Source organism: Chamaea fasciata, unplaced genomic scaffold, assembly GCF_029207755.1.
Source record: "Chamaea fasciata isolate MVZ Bird 193981 ecotype frontalis unplaced genomic scaffold, bChaFas1.0.hap1 SCAF_19, whole genome shotgun sequence".
Taxonomy (NCBI): domain Eukaryota; kingdom Metazoa; phylum Chordata; class Aves; order Passeriformes; family Sylviidae; genus Chamaea; species Chamaea fasciata.
The window spans coordinates 10,087,802-10,114,070 of NW_027094104.1; the positions used below are offsets into that span (position 1 = coordinate 10,087,802).

The 26,269-nt window shown below is 46.3% G+C and overlaps 1 protein-coding gene across 2 annotated transcripts; it reads right to left on the reverse strand.

The window, feature by feature from the left end:
• Positions 1-3,438: 3,438 nt before the first annotated feature.
• LOC136299139 (myosin-3-like) lies at positions 3,439-25,559 on the reverse strand. Of its 2 annotated transcripts, XM_066200488.1 has the most exons (39): positions 25,186-25,556; positions 24,016-24,159; positions 23,782-23,938; positions 23,000-23,027; positions 22,813-22,921; positions 22,213-22,305; positions 21,852-21,915; positions 21,669-21,767; positions 20,536-20,639; positions 20,317-20,455; positions 19,640-19,758; positions 19,304-19,453; positions 18,698-18,868; positions 17,749-18,058; positions 17,507-17,580; positions 17,189-17,276; positions 16,988-17,105; positions 15,558-15,681; positions 15,341-15,477; positions 15,009-15,264; positions 14,587-14,829; positions 14,045-14,221; positions 13,819-13,964; positions 13,642-13,732; positions 12,833-13,222; positions 12,605-12,731; positions 11,625-11,743; positions 10,930-11,126; positions 10,577-10,760; positions 9,753-9,918; positions 9,052-9,176; positions 8,546-8,854; positions 8,257-8,460; positions 8,010-8,135; positions 6,310-6,480; positions 6,117-6,221; positions 5,947-6,042; positions 5,686-5,823; positions 3,439-3,588 (listed from the first exon to the last, which is right to left on the reverse strand). In XM_066200488.1, the coding sequence occupies exons 1-39, from the start codon at positions 25,387-25,389 to the stop codon at positions 3,565-3,567; spliced, it is 5,826 nt and encodes a 1,941-aa protein (XP_066056585.1). In that variant the 5' UTR covers positions 25,390-25,556; the 3' UTR covers positions 3,439-3,564. The 2 variants fall into 2 exon arrangements, with proteins under 2 accessions (XP_066056585.1, XP_066056586.1); XM_066200489.1 differs by lacking the exons at positions 3,439-3,588; positions 5,686-5,823; positions 5,947-6,042; positions 6,117-6,221 and having other exon boundaries at positions 6,370-6,476; positions 25,186-25,559.
• Positions 25,560-26,269: the final 710 nt, after the last annotated feature.

Below are 26,269 nucleotides of genomic sequence, written 5' to 3' on the forward strand. Positions count from 1 at the left end.
GATCTATATGGATGTGCTGCTCCTCTGAGCACACATTCCAGCTAAGGTGAAAGGAAGTCAGTCCTGCACGTGGTGGGTCACTACTGGTGATTACTCTGCCCTGCTTCAACCAAACCAGCTTGCTGGGTGACTGATACCCAGACCCTGATAAATTGTGGTGGATATTCCATACTGTACAATCTACATACATCTCTTCATTGTTTACATGCACATTTGATGTGTTATCAACTGCCTCCTAACACGATGTCACACAGGGAACAGGCTTGGTGACAAGCAGCTCTGCTTGGGCAGGCTTCTCAAGTTGGGTTCCTCTCAATGACAGCGGGTGGGACTCAAGAGTGGCACAGCCCAGCTCACAGAGCCCTGGGGAGACAGGTAAAGCAGCAAAGTTTCCTTTGGGGCTGAGCATCAGAGTTGTGCTGTTAATCAGACTCCTCATGTTCCCAGCAAACACCAGCGGAAGAGCTGGCCTAGGAGGTGACATTCAGGATGTCCTTTCTGTCACCCACCACAGCAGCTGAGGAGCTCCTGTTACAGAGCAGGGGAGTGGGGTGGGCAGGCTAAGACGCCTCCGGGTAAGACAAAGTCAAAAGAAGGCAAGTGGCAAAAGGGGGAGGGAAGGAGAACTAGGATTAGGTGCATAATATTAGCACAAGCAGCAACTGTATCCTAAAAAAGACAGCAATGAGGTGGTATCTTCCTTGGTTGGCACTCATTTGGGACAGATGCACAAATCCTACTTCTGGGCAGGTTTCAGTGCTGTAAATGGAAATTAACTGGTATGGAATTTCTGTAAATCTGCTCACTTTAAAAATTACATTTTTCAAGACTAAGACAACCCAGTGGATTACCACAGAATTTTCTGACACTCACTGTAATGAAGTTACACGATTCACAGCAGAATTTTCTAGTGACATTTCTGAACTAACCTGTTTTTGCAGAAAAGTTCCTTTTGCATCCTTAGGAAATTTATCAACTGTTTCATTATTTTATCTTGGAAGACAGATTCCCTTGTGGGTCAGGTTAAACATCTCTAATTTCTCTCTGCATTCATCTCATGTGCCAAGAGAAGAATACAAGTCCCTGCTGCTCCTGAAGGGCAAATCTGTTGTGCAAAGCAGAACAGCTCCAGGTTTTTTTCCTTGGATGATCCTACATAAAACATATGCCACAGGGTGGGCTCAAGAAAGAGTGACAAGCCCTGTGGGGTGGGCCACAGCAGCAGCTGAGATCTTGGACCACTCTGCACTACCCCATCTGCTTTCCCTCTGCCAGAGAGAAAAGCAGCTCCTGAGGCTGCTGGACCCCAGCCCGAGATACCTGCCCTGCCTGGGGAGCTGAGGTCTGGCCATGCTGGGGGCTTCCAGGCTCCACCTGTGAGAAGCCCCTGAATTCTTCAGCCCTCTGGGAAGGTCTGGATTTTCACTCTGCCCTCCCAGTTCAGCTTGTGTTCCCAGGTTTGGGAAATACCCCCTGAGGATTTGTTCTCTGCAGTGCAGAGAGCTCTGCTCAGCACCGTGCCTGGGCATGAGTGACGAGCCTTGGCCCTTCTCAGCAGTAATGAAACAGCAGAATAAATGCAGCAAATGATTTCTTCGAAACTAAAATTAGGCTTTAAAAAGAATTTCAGAGGTGGGGTATGAGTTAGTCGTTTGCAGATTATCATTGCAGTGTTTCCCAGGAGTTCCCCTCAGATTTCTCCTGACCTTTCATCCCCAGACCTGTTCCAAGTTGCCATTTCTTCCACCCCCACATTCTCTACTGTCTTATCACTTATTTCTTTTCCTTGCCCACATCCATCTTGCTTTCCTCTTCCCAGACCCTTTCTGAACTCCCCAGCACTGTTTCAACCCCACCTCAGTTCTGTGGTTACTCTTCCACACTCTCTCTTGCCAATTTTGTTCTGCAACAAGAGTCGCAGTGTATCAAGTTCAGCTGCTCACACCTAATGCTTTGGGGCCCAGCTCGATTTGATCTGAACATGTTCAACAGGCTGCTCCTGCTCCACTTGGCTAGGACAGGGGACAAGACTTTCTGCAATGCTGCTGTTCCTGGAGCAAGCCCTGCCTCTGCTTTCTTCACCAGGGAAGGGATTCATAAACGGTGGCCTCTTGCTGATCTGCAAAGCAAAAGACGGTCTTCTGGGTCCACAGGCATTGCATCAATTCGTTGGTTTTCAAGAGAGGGGTTGCCCCATCCACCCCAAGGAGCCCTGACTGACTGCTGGAAGTACCCGGGCAGCTGCTGTGTTGCCCATGGGACGGCACATCCCAGGAGGGAATGGCCACTGCCACAGGGCTGGGCCCCATTCTGATGTTTAACCTTTCCGCTGGCAATGGAGCTGTGCTGCAGAGAGTCTCCCTGGGGTAAGAATAGCAGCTGCTGCCTTGGGACACAGCACACGTGTCCAGCTCTCCACGGCAGCATGTTGCCCTGCGACATAGAAGGCAGCCTACCCGCCCAGGAATGTCTTCAGGCGCTATTCGTGGAAGCAAATCATCCCCACAAACAGGCACGACCCCGCACAGGAGTCTTAGGAGAGCGGGGCTATTTTGGGCCTTTGACATTGAGGGTGAAAGGAGACACGTGACGGGCCGATCCTCCTGGTAGGGGCCTCCTCCAGAGCTCCGGTCAGCCTTGTCCCCTCCTCCAGCAATGGCTCTTGTGAAGGCTGAGGGGCAGTTTGGTGTGGCCTTGGAGCTCAGGAGGTGAGGGCAGAAGGAGCTGTGAGTTTGCTGGGGTGGGCAGGGCCAGCCCTGAGTGCCATCAGCAGTGCCCGGCTGTGCTCAGGGCAGGGTGTCCCTGAGGGTGTGCACTTGTCCTTGAGCCCAGGGCATGGGGCCGCCTCCTATATTCTGAACCACACCCATGAGAGTGAGAGGAGATGCCAGAGAGTATTGAAAGGCTCCAAACAACTTCCTGAAAACGTGCATTGAAGCACAAATCCTGTGCATCCAGGAGGGCATTTACTTCTTTCCACCTGAAGCTCTCCATTTCTGAGCAGTTCTTCAGCACCAGGAATGTTTGAGAGGCCCATTTTCCTCTTCCCAGCCATCACAAATTCCCTCCCCAACTTATTCCCATCCTTTTAACATTCTCTTTCTGCTGTGTATTTCTCTCATTGCACTTTTTAATGTTTCATTTATCTCTTTTTAATTTACCTTGCTTTGTGAAAAGTTGCCGGTTAAACTGTCAGGGGAAAAATCACCACTTTCCCAGGAGAGTTTTCTGGCTGGATCAGCCAGCTGAGTTGGTCTCCCTTGTGACTCCATACTCAGCTGGACTGATGCACAGTAGCAGTGTTAGCAGGCAGGAACGAGTGGTCAGGGGACTGAGGGGGTATTGGGTAGCTTATAAAGACTCAAACCCTCAATTTTGACTATACTTAGTAACAAAATGAGACTCTCATTTAAAGATTCACACCTGGAACATCTGAACTTGCAGGTATTTATTTTATTGACACTAGTGCAGCAACAGAAAATGCTTGTGTTCATAAACAAAGGGAAAATTACTTCCACAGCTGGAGAAAAACTTTGTGGAAGTTCTAGTCATCCCAGAGGAAGCTCATTTTTCAGTTTCTGACACCACCTAGAAAGGAGAGGCTTTGATTAGTCTACACATGCCAAGATGAGTCTTTGGATCCCTAAAATCATCCATCTCAGTGCACCATCCAGCTAGGATGTGCAAGTGCAGCAGGAGCCAATGCGGGATGTCTGGAACCATTAAAACCACTGTGTGAATTGAATATATGCAGGGGAACACCAGGATGGCCACTATCCCCAGCTGAGGCATGGAGAAAAGATTAATTCCATTATTTCACTGGCAAAACATGCACTGCTAAGCTTATTCCATCTTAAGAGGGGCCTAAGCCTTGCATTACAGACCTGGAGCAGGCACAGTCTGTCACCAGGCTGTGTTTTACAGTCTCTGAACTTATCTTCCTTCCCCCCTTACAATGAGGCCTCAGTCTCGTGGGAAGAAAGCTTTCAAGTCTTTACCAACATCCTGTTACCTGCTTTCAGAAAATTCCATTTCTTCTTTAACAAACAGAAAACAACCCAAGGCAGCATGTGATAAAAACATCCCCCCCCCCAAAAAAAAAAAAATCTTCAAAGGAGAGACTTGGAATTCTCTCCCACTGAGTATTTTCTAACAACTCCCAGGTGCAAGGGAGTATCAGGCATCTCAAAGCAGGATCTAAACCTTCAGGATATTGCAGAGAGTGGCTCACATTCTGTTCAACCAGCCTTCACCTGGGGATATCCACTAGAAGATACCTGAAATCTTACCTCTGTCTGGGCTTCCAATTCAATTAAGATTGAGCATTCCCTCTCTAAGGTTATCTCATGTCTAGAGACTTTGCTCAGGAACCTGGACTCAGCCATCCTAGTGCATCTCCCGGGGTGTTGGCAAGATGGCCTGGCAAGCCCTGAGCCAAAGCCTTTTACTGGTGCTCAGCTTTAGATGAGGGTAGGAGGGCTCTGCAGAGGACCTGGACAGGCTGGATGGATGGGCCAGATCAAACAAGGTGAGGTTCAACGAGACCAAGTGTCAGTGTTGGTCACAACGACCACCTGCAGGGGGGAGCTACAGGCTGGGGACAGGGTGGCTGGACAGCAGCCAGGCAGAAAGGGACCTGCAGGGGCTGGTGGACAGCTGACGGAACGTGAGCCAGCAGTGTGGCCATGTGGCCAAGAAGGCCAAAGGCAGCTGGCCTGGATCAGGAATGGTGTGGCAGGACCAGGGCAGTGATTCCTCCCCTGTACTCAGCACTGGTGAGGGTGCACCTCGAGTGCAGTGTCCAGTTCTGGAGCCCTTAGTTTAGGAAAGACATTGAAGGGTTGGAGAGTGTCCAGAGAAGGGCAACAAGGCTGGTGAAGGGTCTGGAAGAAAAGTCATGTGAGGAGGGGCTGAGGGAGCTGGGCTTGTTTATCCTGGAGAAGAGGAGGCTCAGGGGAGACCTCATCACTCCCTACAACTCCCTGACAGGAGGGTGCAGCCAGCTGGGGTCGGGCTCTTCTCCCAGGGAACAGGGGCAGGACAGGAGGACACAGACTTAAACTGCGCCAGGGGAGGTTTAGGTCGGACATCAGGAATCTCTTCACAGAAAGAGTGATTGGGCATTGGAATGGGCTGCCCAGGGAGGTGGTGGAGTCACTGTGCCTGGAAGGGACCTTCAAAGGTCGTCTAGTCCAAAACCTCTGCCATGGGCAGGGACATCTTTCAGTAGACAAAGTCGCTCAGAGTCCCATCCAACCAGAGCCTCAACATTTCCAATGATGAGGATCCACAGCTTCGCTGGGCAACCTGTGCCAGTGTCTCACCACTTTCAATATATTTCTTCCCTATGGTCATCATAAGGAAGGTCATCATTCCTTTCTTCCAGTATATAATATTTCTTCCTTATGGTCCTCAAAAACATACCCTGTTTCAGTTTAAAACCACCACTCCTTACCCTGTCACTAAAAGTCCTCGCAAGGAGTCTTGCACTGTCTTTCTTACAAGACCCATTTAAGGGGGCCAGAATAAAATCTGCTCAGAGCCTTCTCTTCAAGACTCAGCTTGTCTTTAAAAGCCCCTTCCTTCCAGAGCTGTCCTTTCCATATGATGCCTGTACCACTGGCAAGGCACAAATCTGCTGCTAGACTCATTGGAGCAAAGAGCACACCTGCAGTAAAGCCTTACCTTTGTAGCAAGGCATCCTTGGGCCTTAGCTCTGAGTTTATTTACTTGCCTCTCAGCAGTATCTGCCCTCTCCATGGCCTCACCTATCCCATGCAGCGCAGTTCTCAGTTTGGAGAGATCAGTATTGGCTTGTTCACCCTGAAATTTCACAGCAAAAATTTAAAACTGGTATCTGGTAACATGCTGGGGCACAGAGCCAAACTTGAAACTGACAGTTCTATGAACTGATAAATAAGTATTTGCTTCGGTTTAGTGACTCACAGCTTCCTCAGCTTGTCTTCTGTAGGATTTGATTTTCTTCTGCAGTTCATCCACCAGACTTTGTAAACTAATTATGGTCCTCTTTTGTTCTTCACACTATGGAAAGAGAACGTGCAATTTTATGTCCTTGGGAGACAAAGCATCAGAATTGCTTTCTATTTTATACACACCTGAACAGTGAGCGCTTTCAAGTGCCGTTCAGATTTGTAGATACCTCTCAGAGCCTCTGAGGATTGTTTACGTTCTTCTTCCAGTTCAGCTTCTAATTCTTGGATCTGGTGAATTAATCAACAATTGGCTTAAGCCCTCACACCAGACTTGGAGAAGATGTTTCTGACACCCACGTTCAGTGCTGGTACCCACCTTGGCATCCAGCTTCTGGATCTGCTTCTTCCCTCCCTTCAGTGCCAGCTGTTTAGCCTCATCCAGACGGTGCTGCAGGTCCTTCACTGTCTGTTTCAGGCTCTTCTTTGTCCTCTCCAGGTGGGCACTGGTTTCCTGCTCCTTCTTCAGCTCTTCTGCCATCCTGGCTGCCTTGGAAAGGAGATGACACAAGAAACTGGAAGAATGTGAAAGAACAGCACACACTGTGCACCAGTGGAGGATTAACTCCTGTGTCCTGCTGACCATCCCTTCCACCCCACTCCCTGTTTTTGGGATTTTTTTCCATGACATGATAATGGCCAAAAACATGTCAGGAAATAGTAGTGAAAAGGATGGGAAAAGTCTGCTTTACTGCACACAGAGCTGGAGTGACAGAAAGGGGCAGAATGCTCTGTGCTACTGCACGGTCCCACTGTGACCTTACCAACAGCTGGTGCCAGGGGGAAAACAGCCACAGCAATGGCAGAGCCTGGCAACAGGACATGGAACAGCTGAAAGCCTTCTGTGTCAACACATCTGGGCTGTGCTGAGTGCTGTGCTTTAGGCCTTGCCCTGCTACTGCCACAACCTCCTGGAGGGTAGTGCCACAAAGGCACAAAATAGTTTAAAATCATCTATGTTATTTAAGACAAACTAAGATTTATTTTGCTCTCAAATGTTGGATTCCTATGCAATATAATTAAGCACTTTGGTGAAATACTGAGTGACATTATAATTAATGTAGAATTCAACAAATTGCTTTGGCAGCAAAATATCTGGAAAGGTCTGAATTGAAAAATGTGACCACCAGAAAATTTATATAAATATATATGTATATGTTTGTATAATTAATTGTAATGTTTTCCTTCTCTTTTATTCAAACAGAATAGAAATCACTAAAACACACCAACACCTCAACATGAGGAAGAGCTTCTTTCCATGTAGAGTGGCAGAGAATGCAACAATTGCCTAGGGAGGGCATGGAATTTCCCTCTGGAGGTACTCCTAACCCGTCTGGACGTGTTCTTGTGTCACCTGCTGCAGGTGATCCTTTCTGGACAGAGGGGTTGGAGTAGATAATCTCCAGAGGTCTCTTCCAATCCCTAATGATTTTGAGATTCTATTTAATTATTATTTTTCCTTTTAATGAGCAAGTTCAAAAGTTCTGTTCCTATTTTAATTCCACATGATGTATCTAGGATTTTGGTTTGATCCTGTGTATCAAAAATCATGAGCAGATTGAGTTCCACAACATACAAGTCCTATTATCTGGCTGAGCTTCACAGGTCTTCCATGGGAGGATTTAGCAACAATTTTGAATGGAAATTTACAATTCTCATTTAAATCGTTGTTAAATAGGATTTTGCAAAGATATCTATTCAGATACCTTAACCACTTGGCTGGTTTCAATACTGCAGGATTTCTTTGTGGATTAAGTTTTCATGCAGCACTGAAGAAAGTTATTTTGGTTTCGACTGACTAAAGGTAGGTTTAGTTCTTTATGATGGCAACAGCCCCATCTGCCAGCAGGACACGTTCCCTGTTGCTCTAATCCTCCTCTGACATGAAGCCTTTTCAATCAGGCTCACAGACTTGTTCCTTGTCCAACATGTGACAAGAGTACATTTACATTAACTCCCAGCAGCATTGCCGCTGGAAGCCTTGAAAATTCAAAGCAAAAACCACAGTAACATCCTCACATCTGTCATTGCCTTTTTAGCTCTTTCTTCAGCACTTTTTGCTCCATTAGTAACATCCTCTATCTCTGTTTGAAGTTGTGCCATATCAGTTTCAAGCTTCTTCTTGGTATTAAAAAGACTGGTGTTCTATGAAGGAGAAAGAGAGAGGCTTTGAGTCTTTCACACGTAGAGACCATCAATTACTATTCGTTCTTTCTGCATCAATCTCTGCACCCCAAAATAGATCAGTCTTAGCAAAGCAAACTACCTGGGTATGGAGGAGCTGCACACGTTCAGTGGCATCCAGAAGCTCCTGCTCAGCCAGTTTTCTCGATCTCTCCGCCTGCTCCAGGGCTGCCCGGAGCTCCTCAACTTCAGCCTGCAGCAGGTTTGCCCTGCGCTCCACCATGGCCACCTGCTCCTTCAGGTCATCCTGTGTCCTGAGAGCATCATCCAAGTGCAGCTGAGTGTCCTGTATTTGAAGAGCCAGTGTTGTCCTCATGAATTTCTCGAATACTGTGCTTAGAAAAGAAATCAACCAGAAGGTAAAGCAAGACCTTGAGAGCTCCCTGGATGCTGTGCAGGTGTTTCTGTGCCTCTGCTGCCTGGTGGTTGGCGTGGCTCAGCTGGATCTCCATTTCATTCAGGTCTCCCTCCATCTTCTTCTTCAGCCTCAGGGCTTCATTCCTGCTCCTGATCTCAGCATCCAAAACACCCTGCATTGTCTCCACAATCTTTTCGTGGTTCTTTCCTAGCTGGTTGATCTCCTCATCCTTGTCAGCAATCTTTCTGCTGATTTCTGACTTCATCTGAGTCAGTTCTTGGTTGACACCAAGGATTTTGACTTCTTCGTGCTCAAGAGCTGCCTTAAAACGAAAAGGGGAAAAACGAAGATGTAGGTAACATTTCAAAGAACGTGATTATTGAGGTGGTAGTCAGTGACTTCGCAGAACTTCCTAAATTTTGTGGCAATCAACCTTGCACACAACTATTGCCAGAAAAGGGAACAGAAAGCTGCTCAGCATGCTCTTTACTATTTACAGTAATATTTACACTAACTCACCTCTGCCTCCTCCAGAGCTAATCGCAGACCATTTTTTTCTATTTCAGCTTGCTTTTTGGCTTTCTCGAGGTCTCTGATCATTTTGCCATTTGCAGTAATTTGCTGTGTGAGATCAGCTGCCTCCTCTGTGAGAGAAGAATGGCATTAACCAGATGAGCTGAACTCTCTGCTTGGTTGCTGCATTCAGCACCCCTTTTGCACACATAAATATGTATACACAAATGTACATGTGTACACAATGGTACACATGTCTGTAAGTATGTACAGATAAAACCAGCCACAACCAACTGATGCAGGCCAGGTGGAGTATCAGGTGTGCAAGATGTAGTTTCACAGCCCACCTTACGGAGAGCCTGGAAGAGCCCTGCATGTGTTGCATCTATGGATAGGCCATCAGGATCTAAAGGTACAGGTCCTGTCAGTGCATCTGTAAAACTCACTTTCATGAGCTGCTCAGTCTCCCATGGTCACTACCTTCACCTGGGAATGATACCTCAATGTCTGCAGCAGATGAGAGAGCCGGGACATTTGCTTTACTGACAACTTTTGGTAAGCTGCTGATATTGTGTTAAGATGGAGAGGACAGGAAAGACAGAGTGCTGTCACTTGGTGCCCTCCTGCAGACACGAGTGTGCTCGTGGAGCACACCTTGCTGTGGTTGGTCTGTGAAAGCTAATGGGAAACCAGAGACAAACACCTACGCTGGAGAGCAGAGTTCTCCCGTTTCATTGTTTCAAGCTGGTCTAAGGTTTCCTCGTAGGCATTTTTCACTTTGAAAAGCTCTGTGTTCAGCGAGCCTGTTTCTTTAGAGAGAGCTTCCCGCTCCAGCTGGCTCTCCTCATACTTCCCCTTCCATTCGGCCATGACCTGGAAGACATCACAGAATGCTTTGGGTTGGAAGGGACATCAAAGATCACCTGGTTCCAAATCCTCTGCCATGGGCAGGGACACCTTCCACTATCCCAGGCTGCTCCAAGCCCTGTCCAGCCTGGCCTTGGGACACTTCCAGGGATGAGGCAGCCACAGCTTTTCTGGGCAGCCTGTGCCAGGGTCTCCCCACCCTCACAGGGAAGAATTTCATCCTAATATCCAATCTAAACCTACTCTCTGTCAGTGTGAAGCCATTCCCGACCCCCCCTCCCCCGTCCTGTCACTCCAGACCCCTGTAAACAACTTCTCTCCATCTTTCTTGTAGGTTTTCTGTCCCTTTATGCACTGGAAGGCCACAAGTATATCACCCCGAAGTTTCTCTTCTCTAGGCTGAACAATCCCAATTCTCTCAGCCTTTCCTCGTAGGAGAGGCTATTATGTTTCATTTCCTGCGGGTACTAGAAATGTTATTTTACCTGTGACTACATTTTGTACTAGATAAATAATGCAGTCTCTGAAACCAGGACAAATTCCTGCAGCCATGCCCTAGTGGCTCTAGTTAGATTCACCTTGACTTCAGGATTGACTGATGTACAGAGTGTTAGTTTGGCTCTCTGGAAGGCTACACTTGAAAGATACTGTGCTCATTTATGACCTTATCAAAATTCTGCTGTTTCCTGTCAAGGGCAGCTGCTGATGTGTTTGCTCTTTCTATGTCCAGCATCAGATCCTCCACTTCCCCCTGCAGCTTAAACTTCATCTTCTCCAAGGAGGCACACTTGGAATTCAGCACGTCTGCCTGCTGCCCTGCTTCCTGGAGACGCTGAGAGAGCTTTTTCCTTAAGGCACATAAATAAAACAAGCATATGATTTTAAAAAATCATTGCATTATGTGTCTCATTCTAATTAAGACTATATGCACATGCAAAAAAAATCATTTAGGTCAGGCTACTGAAAGTGGGCCTATGTTCTGCCCAATACACATCTGGACAGCTCATCTCTTTGTACTTGGCCTCCTCGAGCTCCTCCGTGCGCTGAATCGCGTCCGTCTCGTATTTGGTTCTCCACTGGGCCACTTCACTGTTGGCCTTGGACAGGGCTCGCTGCAGCTCCCCCTTGGCCTCCTGCTCCCCCTCATATTGTTCCCGGAGCAAGTCACAGTCGTGGCGAGCGGACTGCAGGGCGTGGGCCAGGGCGTTCTTGGCCTAAAAATTACCCACAATATCATGTATTTCTGTTAGCTGGGACCAGCAGGAGACCTCATGACCTTCTGAAATGTCTGGAATATGAGGACTGCAGCGTGGGCAGAAGACAAAGGGCCGGGGCTTTGTTAGTGTTCAGGAAGCTGCTTTTACCTGTCACCAATTCTACCACTAGAAAAGACCAAAAGTGGTGGATTCACCTTGGAATATGCTGTAACTTGTCTTCCCTGTGGCTACAGAAGCTAAAGAAATCACATAGACCACGGCTTTAAAATTTAAAAACATTAAAATTCACCATGTTAAATCAACTTTCAGCATGCCAGAGTTATCCTTTGTGAAGAACTTACTGTACACAGTGCTTACTGTACACATCCTTCCCCAGACTAATTTTACTGCGTTAGAATATAGGCAATACTTATAAACGCCCAAAAGTGTTTTTCAAATGAACTGAAACCCTGATACGTTTTGAAGCCTTATCAGGTGCTCAGTAGTTCACACTACCTTGATCTCTTCCTCCAGGTGCCTCTTGAGTTCTTCTATTTGCTGTGTAAGTGCCTGCTTGCTTCTGGACAGCTGCAACCTTACAGTTTCTTTTTCTTTGAGTTGACTGCTTAGTTCACCTATGACAAGAGAGGGCAAGTTCTTAATTCCGTCCATATTAAGCATCCTGAAAACAGTCATACAATAATAATAATAAATAAGTGTAATCACACAGCATTGTTTATCTTATCAGTTCCTCCCATCATTTACATACATCTAACATTGCACAATATATTTCAATCCTTCAAAATGTTTTATTGTTGTTCTTTCTTTATCTAAATTCACCTGATTCCCTAATTATAATTATATCCCTTATTACAGTTCTGATCCACTGGATGCTATTTTTTTCCTGAAGAAAAATGCTTTTGAAAATTCGCCTAATTGTTTCTTTTAAAACCCAATTTTCATTTTGAAGCAGTAGGATTTTATGCTGTCACACTGGCTGAACTGACACAAAATGCTGTAGCAGTTTCCCATTAATTGGTCTTGTGATACAAGAGATAAACCCTAAATTTCATTTCATAAGATTTACTGTAACTGGAAAACATTTATTCCATATATACCCTCTGTCCTGGGGGCTGACATACACCTCTCCCCTTTCTTGGAGAAGTGCCTACAGTTTATGCCTTCATCTCTAGAATTCTCAGTACTTCTTGTAGCCCTCCAATTTTGTCTTTTTCAGATTCTTCCTGAGCCACTTTACATTTTTTCTCAAATTTTCAGTTTCGTTCTCAGATTCCCCTTGAGCACTTTGCTCAGTGACCTTGCAACAAACCATTTTACATTTTTTCTCAAATTTTCAGTTTCATTCTAAGATTCCCCTTGAGCATGATGTTCAGTGACCTTACAACAAACTGGTCAGAGAATGGTACACATGAGAGAATCTGTTTGGTACTGAAGGGAAAAAATATCCTCTCAGCACATCTTTGTGCCTTCCTTACCAGACTCTGTCTGGAGCTGGGCTTTTTGCATCACCATCTCATTCACATTCCTCTGGTGCTCCTCAAGTTTGGCTTTCATCTCACTCATCTCATCTTGCAGCATGCGGTACCTTTTTTCCAGAATAGCCTGAAAGAGAACAAGAGAGCAGAATCTGTGTAGGCGTGTTTGTAAAGTTCCCATCAGGCAGAAATATTGGCAATTTGAGTATTCAAGTTATAAAGAAACACCTTGGACTTGGTAACAGTCTCTGTACGGCCAGCCAAGTTGCCAATCTCCATCTTCATCTCACTTTTCTCCTTCTCCAGCTTCTGCTTCACGCGTTGCAGGTTGTCGATCTGCTCCCCCAGCTCAGCTGTGCTGTCCGCGTGCTTCTTGCGCAGGGCGGCAGCCGTGGCTTCGTGCTGCAGCGTGGCCTCTTCCAGGTCACGCCGCATCTTCTGGAATTCTGCCTCACGCTTCTTGGTGAGGTCCCTTTGGGCAGCGGTGGCTCCTCCAGCCTCTGCAAGGCTTCCACGGATTTCCTCAAGCTCCCGAGCCAGCTCAGCACAACGCTTCTCCGCTTTCGCCCGCGTCGCTTTCTCGCTCGTGGTCTCCTCTTCCAGCTCTGCAGCACGGGCCTGTATAACGAGGGAATAGCACATCGGGAATTAAATAGGGAACAGGTCATTCAGTGCTTAACTTACCGCATATTTGTCACAGTAGAACACCAAGAACCTTGTTATGGAGACTGTAAGCCAAACAAAACTTCCTTTGAATGTCACTGTTTTGGCATTGTAGGTAAAGACTTACTGATAGGAAAGGACCTGTGGATCAACTCATTCTAGCTTTAGATCACACCTCTCTGTTGTTCTATTGGTTTTGCATGGCCAGGTTTTGGTAGTGGTGGGGATACATGGGTGGCTTCTGTGAGAAGCTGCTGGAAGCTTCCCCTGTGTCTGACAGAGCCAATGCCAAACTGTGGACAAGCATTACTCGTGGTACTACAGTTCAGAACAAACAAACAATAATGTGGAGGTAGGTATATAAAGTCTCTTGCCTGCAATTCTCTCATCTTCTTCTGCAAATGAATACCTGAATTTCGCTGTTCCACAATTTTATTTTGCATCTGGTTAAAGTCAAAGTCTTTCCTGTGAAGGAGATGTCCTTTTTATTAAAAGAAACTATGCCCAGTTAAAGCCAAATAATACATTTTTCACCAATTTCTTTCTCATACTTCCTTAATTTTTCATCCAAATGTTGTTTATCATTGTCCAGATCTACTATGGTCTCCTGTGCAAGTTTCAAGTCTCCCTCAAGCTTTCTCTTTGCCCGTTGAAGGTCCACACACGCTTTTCTTTCAAGTTCCAAAGATCCTTCAACCTACAACACAAACATATATAAATGTGACCGATGGAACAACTAAAAAACCTGCTCTTTCTCCTTGTGTTGAACGTGCTCACATGGTTCACTTGCTGCTCCAGCTTGATCCTGGCCTTGGTGAGGGTATTAACTTTGTCCTCCTCTATTTGCAGGTCATCCACTGCCTGTTGCTGGGCTTCTTGCAGGGCCTTCTTCTCCTTGACTAACTTTGCAACAGTCTCATTCAAACCTGTCACTACTTCAGTCAGATTTTTGACCTATTGCAAGGCAAAATACTTAAAGGTCACTAATAATTAATGGCCCTCACATAGGCAATGAACAGAGACAATGAACTTGCTGTTAGACTCCCAAAGAGGCTTTGACCATTGCATGGTCACAATTTACAATCTCTCTGTTTATATATCAGATCTTCACAAGTCACAAAGCAATGCTGAACTTTAATTTTAATGTATTTTTGCATGCTTATATGTTGGTTTTCCTGCACAACAGAGATGTCCAGATTCAATACCAGGCCTATAGATCTCCTTGCACAGCAGCACGTAAGCATTCAAGTTTACTGAACCTTTACAGCCTGTACATAGACAGAGCAACTGCTATTAAACATTCCAGAAATAAAAAGCACCTTATTTTCAGTGGCATGCTTTTCCTTTTCAGCCTTGACCAATGTTAACTCCAGGTCATCCATATCTTTCTTCAGCTCAGAGTATTCATCCTCCAGTTTCCTCTTTCTGGCTGCCAAATCAGCATTCATCTCCTCATCATCTTCCAGCTTTTCCATCACCTCCTTTATTCTTGTTTCCAGCTGGAATTTTAGTTTGATCAGCTGGTCACATCTTTCTTCAGCATCGGCCAAACTTTCATTTTCCTTTTTACAGAGAACAGAAATGTGTTTCATTATCACACATTGGCACTGACACTTGCAGAAATCACCTGCTTATTAAGTGGCTGGTGCATGAAATAACATAATTTCCTTTCAGCCCTTTCCTGAACACTCAGACAAAACTGATGTAATCTGAAGAGCCAAAAATTATTTAAATTACTTACAGTTTGTACTTGCAGCTGTAGGTCCTTTTTCTCTTGCACCAGAGCCACCATTTTTTCTTCCAGTTGGCTTCTCCTGGCTTCTGATTTAGCCAGTTCTTCTTTTGTTCTCTCAAACTCTTCCTTCATCATGGCCAGCTCTTTCTCAGTTCCCACACTTTTTAAGAGGGGTTTTAACTTGAAGTACAGCTTCATCCAGGGCCACTGCTTGACTTTCATGAATGCACGGATGTTGTACTGGATGCAGAGGATGGACTCCCTGAAACCAAAGTGATCCATCAGTACTGTGAATACAGCCCATCTTTGAGCAAACAGACCTGGCAGAGGACACGTACCTGTGGTCGAACATTTTTTTCAGCTCAAGTCTCCGGAGGTATCCCCTGCACAAAGCCTGGATCCGTGTGATCAGCTGCCCTAGACAATCATCTCTCATCTCTTCCAGGACACCCAGCAAACCTGCCTTGAAGAACACCTGCAGCCAAAGAACAGACATCACTCGTTGCTGGGTTTACATTTCAATGCAATGAATGTTTGGCAAAATTTAACATTTACCTTTGTGTGTCCAAATTTGTACTGAGTGTGATCTATCTCAATGGAAGACAGCAACTTTTCACACGCCTTCCTGCTATCAATAAACTTTCCTTCTGGAATGACACTGGCATTCAGAAGGTGGTATCTGACAAAATAAAGAAAAAAGCTTACCCATCAGTACCATTTTAGTGCACAGGATGCCACAAGAACAGCTGTCAGTTTGAAGATACAAAGGAAGGCAGAGTCTGGCTCACACCTCCAGCCTCAAATAGCAAAGCAGTAAGAAAAGCAGCAAATAGCAGCAGGTCAGTTCAGAAGGTTCTGAGGAAGTCACTGAGACTGAAGGCATGGACCTGAGAGACTCTGCTTGTGCCACAGTCATTATCACTACTCTAGGGGTCCAGCTCATTGTGTTAGCTGTATGAATTTACAAAATGGATAGATCTTAAGAGTAGATGAACTGCTTTTCTGAACCATATCCAGCTTCTCACATTCCTCCTGAACCATGTAACCCAGAATTAGACTTTGTGTCCAGCAATGGACTTCCTAATCCTACACTGAGAGATTATTCTATACTTATTTTCAGCATCGACACACAATTCTGCCCTCCCACATCAATGGCTGGGCCAATGCCTTCAGCTGGTACCCAAAACACCATTTCAGCCCTTCTCAGTGTCCTCCTCTCCATCACACCCTGCACAGAGTTGTAAGGGGGGAGTGATTGCTTTGTGCTTAGAGATCTGACCCTACATTTGCCTTTGTTCTAACACAATGAGCAGATGACCCCAGCTGGGCTGCCCTGAATTTACCAACCCTTTATAAATGTGTTATTTGCAGCAGTTCCCATAATGAGTTTTTTTGGTTGTAGGGTTTTATCTATAAATTAATCCGCTAATGCTGTAGAAATGTTAGCATGTAGAAGTATTAACCCACTACAAAATGTGAGGGCCATGTGGAACCAACTTGGATTTCCTGTTGGAGTCCCTTTTGTCACTGCAGCTCTTTTTGCCAGTCAAACTTAGCATTTCATCAAGAAGTAGTATTGAATTTAACACAATTTCATCGTTGTAAAACCATTCTAGTTAGAATTATTTAAACCACACTCTTCAAACCTCTACTAGATAGCGGTTAAATACAGGATGTGCACAGACCACCCTCTCTGTTTTTGCTGAAACATGCTTGTGCCCAATTTGATAATTAAAGCAAAGAATATTCAAACATTCAGATGAAGAGGAATGAATTAAAAATAGGTTTTGGCATACAGTATTGAGGAAGGCATCTGGGTGGGCACTGCCCACACAGAGCATGCTATTAGATATGTCTTTTGATTTCCATGCATGTTAAATATTAAAATAGTCATTTCCTAACAACTGTGTCATGGACTGGTTTAGCAAGGCTCTTCTTTCAAATGAATTGGGCTCAATGCAAACACAAGAATGTTATTTACTGACCTTTGTTTGAAATCCCCATAAGGTATCTTGTTAGGAAATCCTTTCCTGCAGATCCTAATGCCTTCCAGAACACCATTACATCGCAGCTGGTGCAGAACCAGCTTGTGATCCATCAGGCCTGTGACAAAGCAGCATGGGGACACACTGATTGCTCTGGCATTGCTCTTTCTGCCCCGTTCTATTCTATGTTTTATGAATTACCTGGGGTCTTTGTTTCATTGGGAATGATGCAACGCACAAAGTGAGGATGAGTAGTTCGTAAGTTAGACATCAACTTATTTAGATTTTCCTGTAAAACAGAGATCATTTCTAATCTCTATATTATCTCAGTTCTCAAAGTGATTTGACTCTGCTGAAAAGCAAAAATTCAGAACTTTCTCCTTACTCTTCTAGTGAATATTCTACACTTCTGTGTAAGTAACAGCAAAGTAAATGGCTACTACTGAAGAATTTCCTCATGTCTTAAAATGAAAATGTGACTGTGGAGCCAGGTGTGACAGTCTCTGCCAGAGAACTTACCCGAAAGAGAACAGAGACAGTTTGGAAGGAAGAGCCCTTCTTCTTGGTTCCTTTCTTCTTCCCACCACCTTCAGCTGGAAAATGAGATGACAGTCCAGCTGAGGAACTGCTGCAGATCCCTTTGGCAGTGTTATAATTGTGCTTCTAACACACAGCACACAACCACTGACTCACACTGATCCATGTCAGGTGAGAGGTACAGTAGGAAATCCCAAACTGGAAACATAATCCTCTGAGCTTACCTTCATCTACAGAAGCAAAATTGGCATAAAGATGGCATAAAATTTTCATGGATGATTTCTGGAACAGCCCAATGACAGTTTCATTCAGAGGGTCCTTGTTCTTCTCCAGCCAGCCAGTGATGTTGTAGTCCACTGTTCCAGCGTAGTGCACCAGGGAGAAGTGGGCCTCAACCTTGCTTTTACCAGGCTTGGGCTTCTGGAAGCTGCTGGACTTGCCCAGGTGCTGGTCATAGAGCTTGTTCTTGAAAGAGGTGTCAGTTGCCTTGGGGAACATGCACTCCTCTTCCAGGATGGAGAAGATGCCCATGGGCTGAATAGAAAAATGGTGTTTTCAAATAGGATGAATTCAAGCTATAATAATACAGAGTGAAAGGCATACTAGAATTGAAACGCTGGAGGTATTTTATAGAGAATTAGCCTGGGAGGAGCAGGTAAGCGAGATTTTTTGTGAACAGCTGGCAAGATACCTAGAAGAACTCATAAGATTTTAATATACAGTTTTGAACTAGACAGTGTGTGGAAAATAAAAGAAGTCAGGCAAAAACTGGGCAGTAACTTCTTAGAATACAGTAGTGACTTCTTACTCAGAAGGAACAAAAAGCAACCAGACATGAGGCTTTCTGGGATTTGATTTTAACTGAGAGAAAACCAGAGGGAGGGAGGGAGGGAGGATGGACGGAAGGATGGATGGAAGGAAGGAGGGAAGTAAGGAGGGAAGGAGAAAAGGAGGGAAGGAGAAATACAATCAGTGTCTTTTTAGAAGACAGGATACATTCCCAGTCAGTGGATAATTAATTAATCACAAGGGTAATATTTAAAGAAACAGAGGAGGTGAAGAGACCTGAAAGCTTCCCAGAGAGATTGTATTGAAGGCACTCAGTGCAAACACTCTCAAGAACTCTTTACAGATCCAATTTGTGTGATTGCACAAGATGCTTAAGAAACTCACCTTTTCTATGAGCTCAATGCAGGCAGCCAGGTCCATGCCAAAGTCAATGAACTCCCATTCAATGCCCTCCTTCTTGTACTCCTCCTGCTCCAGCACGAACATGTGGTGGTTGAAGAACTGTTGCAGTTTCTCATTGGTGAAGTTGATGCACAGCTGCTCAAAGCTGTTAAACTAATGTTTGAGTAAGTGTGTTAATAGTGTTAAACTGCCTCTGATCTTTTTTTTTTTTTTCACAGAGATGTCATGGCAAGGTTAAACAGACTGTCCCAATACGGTTTTGATAACAGTGTAAAGAATACACCACGGGTGTCCAGGTTTACAGAAAAGTTGTGCAATGCAGGGTTGCTACAGCCTGCATTGGCCATGGTTTGGGTGGCCCTAATGTCTCTAAATACAGATTCTGTGGGGAGACAGACAGCAGCTCCATGGCCATGCTTCTGCCCTGTCTTGTGTCTTACACAGTGGGTGATGGATCCACAAAGGCAGAAGCAGCTTCAGACAAATTTGCCCTGTTCTTGAAGGGTGAGAAGTAGGAAAAGTCAGAGAAGACAAACAAAATGAAAAAAAGCATTTGGAGACAGGCAGGAGTCTGAGAGTACTGCAAACCTCAAAGATCTCGAAGCCAGCAATGTCCAAGACGCCAATGAAGTGCTGTCTTGGCAGCTTCGTGTCCAGCTGTTGGTTGATGCGAACAACCATCCACAGGAAGAGTTTCTCATAGACAGACTTGGCAATGGCATTCACTGCCTGGTGCACCTGCAGGGAGATGGTCACACACCTGTGTCAGGGCTCTGCTGGGCACCCCCGGGACAAAACACCCCTCACCATGCCCACACAGAGTGCACTAACCGGCCTTAATGGCCCCGACCATCCTCAGCTGTGACCTGCACCCATTCCTTTTCCTTACGGAGAGGAAGGTCCCTGCTGCTCCTCGACACTCACCTGATCCACTGTTTGGCCCTTCAGGACATATTCATTCCCCACTTTCACCCGGGGATAGCACAAAGCTTTCAGCAAGTCTGCTGAGTTCAGCCCCATCAGATATGCTGCTTTGTCAGCCTCTGGAAAACAAAATAATGGCTTGAAATACTTTCTTCTTAGCTCGGACACACACAGAGCATTGGAACCAGCCAGAGCTCACTCTGCAAACCTGCAACTTGCTTGGCTTTACAACATCCACAAATCTTGACTAATACTCTCATTTACTTTTCTGAACAGCTTTGTAGGACTGACAGAGTCCTCATGACAGAGTGGCTACAACAGCCCCAACAGATGTGGTGAAACCCATGAGTGCACTGTTGATGGGGCTACACAGAGTTTTTCCCATCAAGCCGCTTCTCCACACTGTCACCCAGGCACAACCAGTGTGTATGTGTAACCAGAAACTGGAGAACACTACAGTAACGTGCCCCAGGCACAGGGTCCTCCAGCAGAGTCATCAGGAATAAATTGGAATGCAGAAAGTGCCTCTACTTGAGGTGGTAAGTAGAAAATCAAACCTCCTTTTTTATGTTTATCAAGGAACAACTGCATCTCTCCTGGAATACTCCCTCCATTTCTAGAGAAAAACAGCACGGAAACAGTTGGAAATAGTTCTCTCTTAGCCTCGAAGGTATTACCTTCTGTGCCATCAGGCTCTGCCTGCTCCTCACGTGGTTTCTGCTTGAACTTCATGTTCCCATAGTGCAGGATTGCCCCCATCAACTTGTAAATCCCCATTTTCTCATCGGGGCTGAAGCCCAAAGTGTCAATGGCCACCTGCACACCAGACAGATCAGCTGGTTTTAACCGTGGTGAGAGTAAAAGTGAGACAGTCTCTCCTTGCTAACTCTACTCACATCTGTGGCAACAAGCTCCTCCTGGTCATTGATACTGGCCACAGAGATCTGCCCTTGGCTGATGAAGGGATAGTCACAGGGGTTGGCTGTGACAAGGAGCATCTCTGAAAGGCAAACACAGGAGTGAGAGCCAGAGCCTGGCAGGGAAGGTGGAACAATGGCTCAGCAAGGTTTCACAAGCTCTCCTTCCTTTTGCATCCCAAACTCTTGGTTTTCTATTAAGAGACCAGAAAGACAGAGTAAAGCCTTTCATCTGCCTTCTCCTGGCTGGGCAGTCCTTCTGGTTTACTGTGTTGTGAACTGAGAGCTGAGCACTCAGCACTGGCAGACACAGAACACAGGCCATCCACAGAAACAGCTTTTAAGAAAGAGGCTGTTAGATAAGGCTCGTTTGTGCTTATCCTCATACATGACACACACAGAGTGGGAGGACGGGAGCAGGAGTTCCACCTTGGGAAATGTTCTGTGGAGAGTTGGGAAGGATGGGCAGAGTGGACCAAGGATGAGTGCAGTAGCTGGGTGTGTGGCAAAAGGGACAGATGTGGGGAATGGGTAGGGAGTGGCAGTGGGAAGGGGAAAAAGGTCAGAGGGGCTGCACTGGAAACAGGAAATAACCTTTGCCCATGTGATGAAAAGCTCAGATAAATGGTTCGTAGTTCAGGGTACCTGCCCATCCTGCACCCAGAATTGCTTACCTTTCTACTGAAGATTATTCACAGGATCTGGCCCATCTAAATTGAAATTTTCACACCACAGAGAATAGCAAGGTGTGAGGCAGAGTACATTGGCCACCCCTGCACCTCACCTGCACACAGTTTGTGTTAGAACTTACCCAGGGAGGATGAATGGGGATGAAGTAAAGCCCCAGTGTGACCCTGTTATGCAGAGACACAAGTGCAGCTTGGGGAACCCGGGCAGGGCCGAGGCTGCAATGCTGAGGAGATAAATCCCTGAGGAGATAAATGATCCCTGCTCTGCACAGACTGAGGCACTGCCAAAGGGACACCCGGGGGCATGTGACACAGGGCATTGTGCCTGGTACCACGGGACCCTCTGCCACTGAGCTGGCACACGGAGGGAAACGTTTCCCACAGTGACTTTACTCAATGTCACCAGGTGGTGGCTGTCCTTACCAAGCAGTTCAGGCTTCTTATTGGAGAGGATCTGGTAGAAGATGTGGTAGCTTCTCTCAGCTTTCAGCTGGAAAGTGACTCTTGACTTTTCCAGCAAGTCTGTAACATGTATGCACATTTTAGACATTTTTTCAGGTTCTTTGTGTTCTAGCAAGGCTTTGACTCCACCCCTCAGTTACTCACAGGTCTCAATGTCACCAGAGGCCAGTTTCCCAGAGGTTCCAAAATGGATACGAATGAATTTACCCTGGCAAGCAGACAAAAGCTGGTGGTCAGTGCAGCAATCTCAGAGTGTTTCTATCTCTTCAGTCTTAGTGGCAGCATCACCAAATCAGTCTGATTAGCTTTGATATATAAAGATAGATAAAGGGGAACAATTTGCTGAAGCAATGTGAGCATGAGCAGCTGCTAACACATCAGCATTTCATAAAGAAACAAGCAATTGGTCAGCAAGAACATTTTTCCCAGCCAAGGGGCTTACAGTCACAGCTAACAAACAGGCAAAGAGCCTTAGAAATACAGGAGGGCAGAGGGACAGACTCACAAAGCGTGAGGAATTGTCATTTCTCACAGTCTTGGCATTCCCAAAGGCCTCCAGCAGTGGGTTGGCGCTGAGGATTTGATCCTTGAGCGTACCCTGCAGGAATATTTGAATAATTATTGAAAAACACTATGAGCTGTGTGGTAGGAAGAAGTGACTCTGTGGCATGATAACATGTGCAGCCATGTGCACTTCATTTCAGCTTTTCAGTGCTACTGCAGCACCTTCCCAACTCCAGCACCAAGAACCAGCACTGGGGGTAAACAACAAATAACTCATTTTCCTCTTATTCAGACTTTCTCCCACAGTCAGAGCTCTCAGGCCTCAGCCACAGGGAAAGATTGATCCATGCCAAGAAACTGGAGCCTCTGATTCTTCCTGGGCACCAATCCTGCAGACCTGGTTTCAGTCCAGGTAAAGCTACACCTTGGCAGTGTCATCTCTGGTGGCTTGTATTTGTTGCGGTCCTAACCGCCCATCATCCCCTGGTCCTACCGGCTTTCAAGGAAAGGCTGAAGCTAATAAAAGGTGTTTTGAGGTAAGTGTGTGTCACCAGTGCTGTCCAGAGCCACAAGGGGAAAACCAAGCCCTTCCTCCCCACACCTTCACTGGGGACTCCTTCTTGGGGGCCGGGTCCCCGCTGGCGGCGATTGTCGCGTAGTACTGGATGACGCGCTTGGTGTTCACCGTCTTCCCGGCACCGGATTCCCCGCTGGAGAAAGAAGGCTCAGAGTGAAGGATGATCTCCCCATGTCTTGTTGGAGACAAAGTCCAAAGTGGATGCACTTACGTGATCAGGATGGATTGGTTTTCACGATCTGTCAAAGGGAAAAATTACCGGCAGTCAGAGAAGCCGTGGGGAAAGTGCTGGTTCTCAGGTAATTGGGGCCTGATGTCCGGCAGGGGGAATGGAACCAAACCTCTGCGGGCAAAACTGAAAAGGTGCATGGTCTACTCTCCACCTCTCCTTCCCTCCCTACACTCCACTTTTTGTCTTCTCTCCCCCTCCTTTGCTCATCCTCTGATTGTTTTTGCTCCTGTCTTTTCCATTCTTTACCTTTAATACTATTAAATATGAGACAGGACTTTATTCAAATTAAAACCACATGTTTTGGTGACAATATTTCTTCCAGCTCTGTTCTGGATCTACCTGCTGTCCCTTGAAGCCACATGCAGGTGTGCTGCCCAGGGACTTCCCAGATATTGTGTCCTGTCCAAGTGCAACTGCCCTTTGCAGAGGTCCCTGTTAGAGTTCTCTAACAGAGACTCTTAGCTGCTTAGCTTAGTACTTAGGCCAGAAATATAAATAATGTGCAGCACAACAAGCACAGTGCTTCAAAAATAACAAAAATATTTCAGAAGCTGGGGAAAACTGTCTGGAGCTGATTTTGCATCAGTTAGGCCTGATAATAAAAAACCAAGCAGATGATCTGCAATATTACACAGACCAGGCACTCTGCAAGAGATGGGAAAGGTGCCTAAGCCATGGCAGTATGGAATGGCACTTGGCAGAAGCAGAGGTTCTGCACACATTCTTTTACTCCAAGTCTGGTCAAAAATAGAAAAGCTCACCAGTCAGCATGAACTGATAGGCGTTGTCAGAGATGGAGAAGATGTGTGGAGGGGCCTCCTGGCGCTTCTTGCCTCGGTAGGCCAACACCACCTCGGGGTTGTACACCGGCAGCCACTTGTAGGGGTTGACAGTGACGCAGAAGAGCCCCGAGTAGGTCTGCACGAAGATAATAGAGGTGTCAGTGAAGTCCAGCTCCTGCAGCTGTGTTTTCACCCTTGCCACAAGGAACTTACATAGATCATCCAGGAGCTGTAGCGGTCCTTGAGGTTGTAGAGGACGGCAGGTTCGTGCAGGTGGGTCAGCATGGCCACATCCTCAACTCTGTCAAACTTGGGTGGGTTCATGGCATACACATCATCAGGTTTGACAGCAACTGTCTATAATTCAGAAAGAAAGGACGAACCTTGGTTCAGCAGCTCTTGACAGTCTTTCCACAACCACAGAGAAGTAATAACATCTCTAAGGCTACTCTAATTCCTATTTTTCTTTCTGTTTAACTGTGCTGAGCAAGATAGGGCTATTTCAGGACAAATGCTGCAGCCAGCCAGGAACTCTACAACACTGGTACAATGACAGGACATAAATTTACTGGAATTGTAATGACCACACAGACATGATTTGTGCTGGACCATCCAACACATTATCACTGCTTCTGAACTTTAGGTCTCTGCTGCTCATGGCTGTAAGAGCCTGGGGCATATCTGCTGGCCAGCCAACCTCCCAGCCTCCAGGGTTCCCACGACAGTGCCAGAGAGCCGGGACACAAACAGCACAAGTCTCATCAACAGCAAATCCATCCTTGGGACAGACTTGTTCCATTCCTGCCTGTGGCCATTCCCAATTAAAGAAAGGCTCTGTCTCTCCCAAACAGCACTGTCGTGATGTTGGTCGTGGCTGTGCTTTGAACTGCTGCAGTTACTCTTACTAAAGGAATCAGGACACGAGCTGCTAAGACATTTCAGCGTTTTGGAAGATTAACACCTTGGATGCTCCTTTGGGGAACTGCAGCCAGTGACACTGACAACTTCACATTAAAGGTGCCTTGCAAAGTATCTGTCTGCTCAGCTACCAGCAAAGGAAGGAATTTGTGAGTGGATATGACAGCATTAGCTGAGAAACTGTTAAAAACTAAGTTAAGACTGGCAAGGCTACAATCCAACCTGGTTTAGAGCATTGCCTGATTTTTAGAGCCCAAAACAAGAAAAATTATATAATACATACCTTTATCCCACCATCCAGAGCTAAACTTTCCTGTGGAGGCTGTGCTGGTCCCAGTCAGAGGACAGGGGAGGGCAGGGCAGATTTCTTGCCTGAGCTAGCCTGGTGCTTTCTCAGTTCATCCCCAGTAGATACCCTGGGTCCCTAAGCGGGGCTGGGAGAAGGGCCAGAAGCAATGCACTTACTCTGCCATCCTCTGTCTCAACAGTTATCTTCCCATCCTGTGCAGCCTTAATCCTCCCCCTGGTGTACTCCACCTCGGGGTCAGCCACAAAGCAGTAGGTCTTGGCATCAAATGGCTGGTTCTGGGCTTCTATTCTCTCCTTCTCGGATTTGCGCAGGTACGGCGCAGCCTCACCAAAAATCTCCATGCCAGCGTCTCTGCTCATGGCTCTGAAAGACAGACCCTGCTGGGCTGGTCCCCTGTGTGGTGCCTAGGGCAGAGTGGAGCTGAATATTCACCCCCAGCTGGCTGCTCCAAGCTCATCCCTCCCAGCTCTCAGGTGTGTGTGGCGAGATCTTGAGGGAGTTGTTTGCTTTTCCAAGCTGGAAGGTACAAAGGCAGTGAAGAAGAGCTACCACCCTTCATGGCCCCAAGGGAAGGAGATCCATGTCCAGAGGAGGAGGAGGGCTCCCCAGGAAGCTGGTCAGATCTGGAGGATTTATGTAGTCCTTGGAAAAGGGAAGCCTTGAAGATTATTTTTCTTCTGGTTTTTAATTTAAAAAAAAAAAAAAAAAAAAAAAAAAAAAAAAAAAAAAAAAAAACCACTCTCTATTAACATGGAACCCACTCTAGTCCTCTGGTGAGCAGCCACAGTGGGCAGGAGTGGACGTGTGGTTTGTTAAAGGAGCTCATGGAGGGGCAAAAACAGGGACCTGCCCACAGTGAGCACAGGAGAAAAGCCAGCTCATGCCAGCCTGGGCAAGTTGTTAGTTTTCATGCTTCACATCCTCACCTTAACAATCAATCAACAGAAAGCAGGAAGGAACCGGCTGACATCTCGTATCTCTGAAAGAGAAAGAGTCAAAGGTCAGACTTCAACCAAACTGCAGCCTCTCCAAAGGCCCAACACCTCTCATTGCAAGTAACTGTGCCTTTTGAAGGCCAGCAAAGTTCACCAGGGACCACTCCTTCCCTGCCCAAGGAACGGCCCAGTGGGGAATCTACAGCAGAATTCCCACCACAGTGCTACAACCTTGTGAGGTCCAAGCATGGGGAACAAGACCAGTGGTAGGAGCCCTCTGTCCCTCTGCAGGTCAGTCACAGCA

Excerpts from the sequence above, each read along its gene's own strand:
- LOC136299139 (XM_066200488.1), bottom strand. The coding sequence starts at position 25,389 with ATGAGCAGAGACGCTGGCATGGAGATTTTTGGTGAGGCTGCGCCGTAC. Across the intron at positions 19,759-20,316 it reads AGAGCCTGATGGCACAGAAG|AGGCTGACAAAGCAGCATAT; the intron begins GTAATACCTTCG and ends TTTGTTTTCCAG. Across the intron at positions 6,222-6,309 it reads TCCAGAAGCTGGATGCCAAG|ATCCAAGAATTAGAAGCTGA; the intron begins GTGGGTACCAGC and ends TTAATTCACCAG.